At 35.6% G+C, this 9,437-nt stretch overlaps 1 protein-coding gene across 1 annotated transcript; it reads right to left on the reverse strand.

The window, feature by feature from the left end:
* Positions 1-306: 306 nt before the first annotated feature.
* Positions 307-7,809, reverse strand: LOC113069066 (piggyBac transposable element-derived protein 5-like). The gene is made up of 5 exons (XM_026242042.1): positions 7,543-7,809; positions 6,294-6,474; positions 4,206-4,403; positions 1,478-1,583; positions 307-1,385 (listed from the first exon to the last, which is right to left on the reverse strand). The coding sequence occupies exons 1-5, from the start codon at positions 7,699-7,701 to the stop codon at positions 1,190-1,192; spliced, it is 840 nt and encodes a 279-aa protein (XP_026097827.1). The 5' UTR covers positions 7,702-7,809; the 3' UTR covers positions 307-1,189.
* Positions 7,810-9,437: the final 1,628 nt, after the last annotated feature.

The following is a 9,437-nucleotide window of genomic DNA, read 5'->3' on the forward strand; positions in this document are numbered from 1 at the left end:
TCTAGTATGAGTATACCACAGGGATACAGTGGGAGATGTCAGACTAAAGATATTACCTGAGGGAAATTAATCTGCTTCAGTTCTTTGAAGGAACAAATTATGCCATGGGCTGCGACTGTACTGTCATTACCAAGGTTACAGCATAGCAACACGGAGAATTGATCTCTTGAATTGATCTTTTGATATCTTCTGGAACAGTGAAAGTCCTCATAAATCCACCTGCTTACAGGTAGAGAGACATTCTAGTTCAAGTCTTTGAATTTCATTATTTTCTTTCTGTTTTTCCAATTCATTTGTAAATGCATCCATGCCCCTAGATAATCAATTTAAAATGACACATAATAAAAATATATAAATTAATTATTAGAAATAATATTTACATAATTTTTTGGTATACTACTGTATATTGGGCCCTTTTCCTACTTTCATCATAATTGAACAAAGGATCTGGATATTAATAAAAGACAGGTAAAGGAGTTAATATGTTATATTGAATACAGATTTGATGGGAAATCTATTATTGGGAACATTATTTAAAATCTGCAAATCCTACTTTGGAGACTTTTATGAATCCTGACCGCTACTTCTGAGTGCAAAAACGACTGAGAAGCACAGTAGTGTTGCCACAATTCACCTCCAGTGTCATCTGTGTCACTAATGTTGTTGCCTTTAAAAAGAAAAAAAAAACAAGAGTCATAAAGATCCTAAATATTAAGTGATAGAAAATAGAAAAAAGCCCAGGTATTTTGGAGAACATATATACGAATTTCTGTGATTTAATGTGTGAATTGCATTACATTCTCATTTTGCTGATAAAACACCTCAATCACAGGGTATATACAGTATATTTATCAGTGCTGAATGTTGGATATGCTGCTCACAAACATTGTACCTTGGGGTTCACAACTATGACAACACTATTAATGGTAAAATCATTGCACATCTACAAAGGGCACATTTCCGTGTTTCTCATGCAGTAAGTGTTACAGTGAGATATGTACATTAGTCCTGTAGTATCAAATGGGATCTTAAAAGTGAGTTTAAATGGCAAATGTCCCTTTGTCAAACAAACTTGGCACATTTAGTCTTATGCAGAGGGTCAGTTCACTCATAATGACCATGAAGTGTAGAAAGCAAGTGTGTATGAGTATGTTAGTATGGGTGGGTTTGAGACAGCATGCGGTTTCTTTCACTGAGTGGGTGAGCAGTCATCCATCTCCAGGAGCTCCTTAACCAGCCTCTCGCCGAACTGTGCCCGGCTGTAGCGTTTGACGTGGTAGGCGTCTGACATCTTGTAAAGAATATAGGCATTGTTGATGGTGATGCTGATGGTCAGCCAAAACACCTGTTGCCAGGTCTTATTAGGCTTGTGGAAAATGAAGTACCTAGTTGGAAAAACATGAGTTGAGTGTACTATAAAATGCATGTATATGTCCTAAAGGTTCCTTGTAAAACTGAATTGATTGGTCAAACTCACTTGCTGTACTTGTCATCATATTTGCAGATGTAACTGAGGTGCGCAGCAAAGGCCTCCACAGCAAGGGGGCATGGGATTTCTCCACTCTTCCTCTTAATGATCACCCCTACGACAATCCGGGCAGAAATGTCAATCACAATTAGAAGACAAGAGGATATAACATCTGACATTAAGGAACGACACTTCAGTTTTCTGCTGCATCTTAGCAACGAGATCTTCTGCTGTGTTAGTAGCATGAATCATGCCTTTACTGATCACAAGAATAAATGTAGATTTAAACAATTTTACTGAACACCAAATTATTGTATTTCTACTTGATTTCAAATTCTGTATTGAACTGGCCACAAACCACAGGAAGTTAAATTGGAATTTTAATCGGAATAACAAGTCATTTTATTTCTACTTTCTTACATTCAAATTAGAGTTCTGCATTCTGTGTGCAACCTCAGTTTACATTCTGGAACTGGAAAAGAATATAAAAGGCATTCTCAGTTCAATTTTGAATGGCACAAAGCCTTAGTAAGCATCCTTCTTGTGTAATCACTCATCATATAACTTATGTATCATCTTCTACATTTTTAATATGAGTCACGTGTAATTAAATTCGAATCAAAAACTTGATGTCACTGAAACATAATCAGTAAGAAGTCCCAGTCATTAGAGTCATTAGATCTGTACCATTATGCACCATGTGATATTGTCAGCATACAATTAACTGCCATCTGTTGCAATCAGTAGTAATCTACTGCTCATTAGAGCACAAACTACTGTCTTCCTCACGAGTGCCTGTGGCACGTAAATTACAATGCAGGCACTTTTTGAGAATTCAAATGGACTATTTTGAGTCCTAAAGGCAATGGGGAAATGAATGGAAATATTTTTTTATAGACTGTGGACTTACAAAGTGTCTAAAAGTTGAGGCTGAATACCAGTAGGATGATAATTTTAGTTCAGGTTATAGAAAACCTGGCAGAGATTTAGCACCGAGTTTTCAATGAAACTGTATAGCCCTATTAATCAAAAGTGACACCTGCTCTCAAAGAGGAGCATGAAAAGCTTTCACTATATAAATGTATTATTTCAGTGAATGAAATATAAGTCATAATTTAATCTCCCTTCTGCCTGTCATTTGTTTACCATATAGATATAGCTAGATATACCTTTCGAGAATGTTAAGTGCTTTGAACGCTTAATGCATACATTTAATTTTCGATTGGATTGTACTAAAAAGTAGAAAAAGGAAAATAAGGATTGAATCGATAAAACATATTTTATTTGCAACTCAGTGCTTTATATCACTCACTAATGAAAATGCCTAGTATCAGCACTAACATTTCTCATGTGAGGCTGCTGTCACAATGGAATTAAGGCTTATTGAAGACCAGCGCAATACAATGAGGCTTTGCCTTTTATATTCCTATGATGTGCACAATATCCACTTAATCAGCGTAAAACCAATCTAAGCTTACACTGCTATAGTGAAGATGCTCTTGGGAGGTGTTTCTGATGCAGCTTGCGAGTGTCATTTGTAGTTTGCATGTTTCCTTTTTAGTGCTGACAATCGAATACATTTTTAATCTAATTAATTACATGATGTAATTAATCGAATTAATCACGAATTAAATTTGTATGTGAAAATATCCCCAAAAGGTAAGCCATTATTGCGTATTGTGTTAAATGAGAAAAATATCAAGTAGACATTACCAAAGGTATACCTTTAAAATTAAATATTTCATACAATGGGATATAAAATAATTTAATTTTAAACATCTCCACTGTGTGCATAGAATGAAAGTCACTGGTTACCAGCAGTCTTCAAAATATCTTCTTTTATGTTCCATAAAAGAAAGCCAGTCATACAGTTTTGAAACGACATGAGGGTGAGTAAATTGTCAAAATGTTTTTTTTTTTTTTTTGGTGAACTATCCTCTTTTAATGGAAATATATTTAATAATTAAATATATATTATATTATATTATATTATATTATATTATATTATATTATATTATATTATATTATATTATTTGTATTATATTATTATATATTTGTATAATAATAATAATAATAAACTATTATAATAATATTTATTTTTATGAAATGATACTCTAAACAAGAAACTAAAACTGCCAGTAGGTGGCGGTAAATGTCTTAATGAGTAAGTAATTGCGTCATTCATTCATTCCATTAGTTCAAACGGCTGATTCATTCAGAAGCAAACGACTGCTGTGCTGCTTGCTGTACACAAAAGTTCTACTGTGGCTTCATAGGTAATATTTTCACTGGCAAAATTTAGCAAAAATACACAATATTGTGTTTACAATATATCACAATATTACATTTTTATTCACTGAACTGTTTTATAAAATCACATTGGCACTCATTGATATCACTTGTGTGATATCACTTATTAAATTTGAGACAAAAACTCACACGGAAATTTTTTCCCCAATCTCCTGAATTTATTGAATGTGTGGGCAGTGAGTTGTTACCCTGCATCGTGTGTGTCAAATCAACAGTTCAAATGTTAGCAGTGTAAGATGACGTACAGGTCTGGGCTGGGGCGGGTGCGTTAACGGCGTACAAAAAACCTTTAGCGTTATTTCTTCATAACTAACTATTTAATTAACGCCTTAAATTGGCAGCCCTATTTCTTTTATTATAAACTCTCGAAACTGCTTCATTAAAGCAAGAAGAAACACATCATCTGACTTTCCTGTGTGTTTCTTACCTTCTTTAGTGGGAGGGTAGGCATTTGTGAGGAACCTGAAGTTGCCTTTGTTGTACCAGTTGATTATTGACAAATTTCCTCTCATCTTAATGTGAGACTGGCCACGTTGCTGAGGAGACTCGGTATTGATCAGCATTGACTGAGGAAGACCTGTGCAATCGCTCTTCCTGGTGCTCAACAACCCGCAGCAGTAGATGCCTGCAGGAGAGGGAATGTATTATCCAGCAGGCTGAGAATGAATATTGTATGGCACAACAAGTGTTCACATTTGAATGCTGATCGGATGAATATAGGTCACATGAATAGACCCCTGAATGTGTGATCTATGAAGCTGTGAGCTGATGTCTTCTCCATAGCACTGCCAGATGCTAAAGCCTCTCTGAAAGTGGCCTAGAAATCTGATTGAGATATTATTCTTCCTCCCCGCATTGTAAAGGGAACAATTGTGTGAATAATCATTCCTTGAAGACTTTCTTCTCCATCCTACATACTTATGCAACGAACAGAGAAGTATTTAGCTATGTGTCACTATGTAGCTAAATCATCTCAGCTATGATGATAGCAATAAAATAGATAATTAAAATTAGAAAACTAGCTATAAACAGCTTAGCTTTTGATGTGCTGGATCATAAATTATTGTTGGAAAAATGTAAATGTTATAAATTTACTTCTCAAACTGTACATTGGTTTAAAAGTTATCTTACTATTAGGAGGCAATGTGTATTTTTATAGTGGTAGTTATTTGGAAGTGAAGAGTTGCAATGTGGTGTTCCTCAAGGAAGCTCTCTAGGACCATTGTTATTTTCTATTTTTACCAATGATTTTCCTTTGGTTTTAAAGCATCCAAAGGCAGTTATGTATGCAGATGATACAACATTATATCTACAAGCGACATAAATTTATAAATTATCTGTGGATTTAGATGAGGAGTTAAAGTGGGTACGGAATAATAAGATGTTCCTAAATTTGACAAAAACTAAAAGTATTGTGTTTGGATCAAATTCTAAACTTAAACTTAAACGACAATTAAATTTGTCAGTAAAGAGTGTCCCTATAGAACAGGTAGAGGAAGTTAGACTTCTTGGAGTTATTCTAGATTAGTAGTTAGAGTGGTTAAAACCGATAGAAAATATGGTAGTAGTTATGGGAAGAAGTCTATCAGTTTTTAAGAGATGTGCAAACAATGGTTCTTACTCATTTAGACTACTGTCTAGTGGTATGGTTGAGTGCATCAAGTAAAGATTTAGAAAAATGAACAGTTCTGTGGATTCAGTTCAGTGAAGGATTCATTGTACTTCTTAAAATCAGATAACTTGTCTCTTACAGCATTCATCAAAAGAACTGACTCATAATAGTAATTTATGAATCAGACATGTTGTGTGGTGTTTTTGCTTGCAGCAACTAGGCCAATTCAATAGAAATGAATTTATTTCCATTATTAAAAGAATTCAAAAATACATTTGTTTTATGCAAAAATAAATATGATTTTCTTTGTTGTGGCACAATGTAGTATTTCACAATGTTAACTTTTTGAAAAATAAAATCTACACTGCTTTGATAAACCACCGAGCTACTGTCACGCTATTGAAAAGTCACTAATTTTAGTTAATTACTCCCTAAATACTACAGAACAGAAACAGTACTGTATGAGGATGAATGAGGCTATGTATGAAACTGATATAATAAAAATTATATTTCATCCAATTATGACCTAGTTCTCTAATAATGTGGAATGTTTTGATTCAAATGTAGAGAGAGAGAAAAAAAAAGAAGCTGGCCACTAGCCTTATCCACTCTAGCTGTTAAAATTCACTCCTTCCAGTCCAGCTGGAGGCTTTCAAATAATCTTTAAGTATAAAAAACGCGTTTACTATGAGAACTCAAGGTCAAATTCCTCTCACTTTCCCCATTTATTCCTTGCCACAGGATGCTGTCACCGCGTAATTAAAAACTGCAGGGGATGAGGAACATCAGATGGAGAGAGGATTTAAGAGAAGGGGAGAAAAAAGAAGCAAAGGCAGAAGTAGAGCAGATAAGGATGCAGAACTGACAGATGCAGCACTGTTGCACATGAGTTACAGCACCTACCCTGTTTTTCAAACTCCTGAAACAAGTTTAGACTTGTGATGCTTGGGCCAGTGAAGATGATTGCATTACGGCCAGCCAGATTCTGACAGAGCTGCTTGGCCACCAGACTGTGAAGCTGGGGTTTATTTTTCAACGTGTCTAAACCATCTGGACCTGGACCCTCTTTCAGATGGACATAGATCTGGTAAGGAAGACAGAATTTAAAGCTGCTTAAACAATCAATCAGAATTGACATTATTTACTTTCCCTAACAAAAATGATTATTCATTGATTATTTACATTTCACTGGATACTATGGTGAATGATTTGGCATTCGATTATGTGGTGCCCTCTTTTTACTATCTAATTGATATCTTATTTCTATCTAATCGATCTAATCTTTTTCTTAAACTTCAAAATTCATTATGATTTCAAAGGTGAGAATGTTTTTTATTTATTTAATGCTTTTATTCAGCAAAGATGCATTAATTTCATCAAAAGTGACAGTAAAAACATTTATAATGTTACTTAATATATCGGTTTCAAATAAATGCTGTTCTTTTGAACTTTTTATTCAAAAGTATCCTGAAAAACGATAACAGTTTCCACAAAAATGTTAATAAAGCAATGTTTCTTAAGCAGAAAATCAGCTTATTAGAATGACTTCTGAAGGATTGTGTGACACTGAAGACTTCAGAAATGGCTGATGAAAATTCAGTTTTGTCATTACAGGAATTAATTACTTTAAACTGTAATACTACTCAAAATATTACTGTTTTAATGTATTTGACCACATAAATGCAGCCTTAGTGAACATAAGAGATGCATTTCAAAAACATTTTTAAAAACAAATCTTACAGACCCTAAACTTTTGAACTGAAGTGTACAATACATAAAAAATATAATAAGTATAAATATAGGAGGCACATAGCAGTTATTTTCTCTAACAGGCACAGACCAAGAGAAGAGTGCAATTATGTTAAGTGGTCTGGGCTTTCGTTTTCTTTGTTGACTCTATAAATTATATTTTATTCCATCTGGTAATGTGCTTCTCAGTAGTCATTTCTTTCTAATTTTAATTAATTTGCATCAAAAAATATCAGAGAATTGTGTAAAATTGATATGTGTCAGCAGAGTATAGCAAAATATTTCAATGAATTCATATTTTTGGTATGTTTCTCATTAGAAACAACGTGACGTAACATCTTGGGGCAACTGATGCATTTTTTGTCCTCCTGTGTTTTCCCTGTGGGAGCGCGTGTGCATTCACCTGACAGATGAAACCAGTGGAGCTGCACTGTCGCACCCACAGGCTGAACTTTCTCTTCTTCCTCTTGCGCAGCTCCCTCTCTGTACATGTGGTAATGAACACGGGGTCCTCATCAATCAAGGGCTCATGGAGGACCTGAGGGAAAGCAGCATGTCTCATATGAAAATTCCACCATGATAACACTTCGAACACATCATTTGTCAATGCAAAGTTGCTTTTCAAACTTTTTATGTTCCCTGCAGGAGGTGCATGCTGAAATCTTGATAAAAATCCTGGGAAAAGATGCTGGCTTGTCAAGTCAAGTATGATAGATCCGTTAAACCTAAGCAACTATGTCCCTATAGATATCATAATATGTTTATTTTGTGTTTGACTGAATAAACCCTCTGTCAGAGCTGAAGCAGTTAACAGGGCATGTGTGGCTCTGCTGAATGCATTACTGTTTGCCATTAGGGGATAAGAACCAAACCCACACAGTGGGCAGTCAAAGTAGGCTGGTTGGCACACATTGTCAAGGTTATATAACCATGGCACTGGGAGATGTGAGAGACGCAGATGGTGTTTAGTTTCCTCATGGCAGGCGAGTAATTGAGGGTCTCTTGAGATGGGTCACATAAAGGCCTCATGAAATGCAAATATCAAGCTAAAATGTAGGTTAATGACAACCATAAAAGGATAGTTCACCAGCATTAGAGGGTTTCATGACTGGTTAATAAATATACATTTAAATTTAAATTCTGAAGTAAACTATCACTTTAATATGAATAAGTTGTACTGTAAATGTCGAAGCCGACAACCTATTCCAACCATGACAGATTATTAATTTTACTTAAAGTACAAAAATACAATTATAATTAATGGGGTTTTCAAAGGGCAGGAGTTCAAATGAACTTAATTAGAATCAGAAAAAGCTTTATTGCAGGTGTGTTTACACATACGAGGAATTTGTTTCGGTGACAGAAGCTTCCACTGCACAAACAGAATGACAGTGACAAGACTAGAAACAGATGATGAGGGAATAAAAATAGGATAAGTAAATAGTTAATAACAAACAAAATATAAAAAATGTATACAATATACAAAGCAGACAACAAATTTTATTTATGTGTACAGGTGTGATATGTTCAAATGCAAGTACATGTAAAAAGAGGTATGTGTGTTAAATAAATAAATGTATAAATAGTGTTGTGTATTACACATTTATTCCCAAGTTAACTGTCCATGAGATGGATTGCCTGAGGGAAGAAACTGTTTTTATGCCTGGCCATTCTGGGGCTTAGAGCTCTATAATGCTGACCAGACAGCAAAAGTTCAAAGAGGAAGTGGCCTGGGTGTGAGTGGTCCAGAACGACTTTGCCAGCTCTTTTTACTTACTCTGAAATAGAGCGGTTCTTGAAGAGTGGCGAGGGTTGTACCAGTGATTTGCTCAGCAGTCCAGACTATCTGCTGCAATCTTCTAATGTCTGGTTTGGTAGCTGAGCTGAAGCAGACAGTTATAAAAGTGCAGTGCGGATTCAGTGACTGCAGAGTAGAACTGCATCAGCAGCTCCTGTGGCAGGTTGAAGTTCCTCAGCTGGCAAAGGAAGTACAGCCTCTGCTGTGCCTTCTTGACCATGGAGTCTATGTGGAACTCCCACTTCAGGTCCTGAGAGATGGTGGTGCCCAGGAACTTGAATGACCCCACTGTTGTTACAGTGCTGTTCATGTTCAAATGTGCTGTCATCTGCAAACATCAGGAGCTTGACAGAGGGGTCTTTAGATGTGCAGTCGTAGGTGTAGAGGGATAAGAGCAGTGGGGAGACAACACACCCCTGGGGGGCACCAGTGTTGATGGTGTGGGTGCTGGATGAGAATTCTCCCAGACTCACTAGCTGCTGGTGGTACAGAGAACTGTG

Source organism: Carassius auratus, unplaced genomic scaffold, assembly GCF_003368295.1.
Source record: "Carassius auratus strain Wakin unplaced genomic scaffold, ASM336829v1 scaf_tig00000706, whole genome shotgun sequence".
NCBI lineage: Eukaryota > Metazoa > Chordata > Actinopteri > Cypriniformes > Cyprinidae > Carassius > Carassius auratus.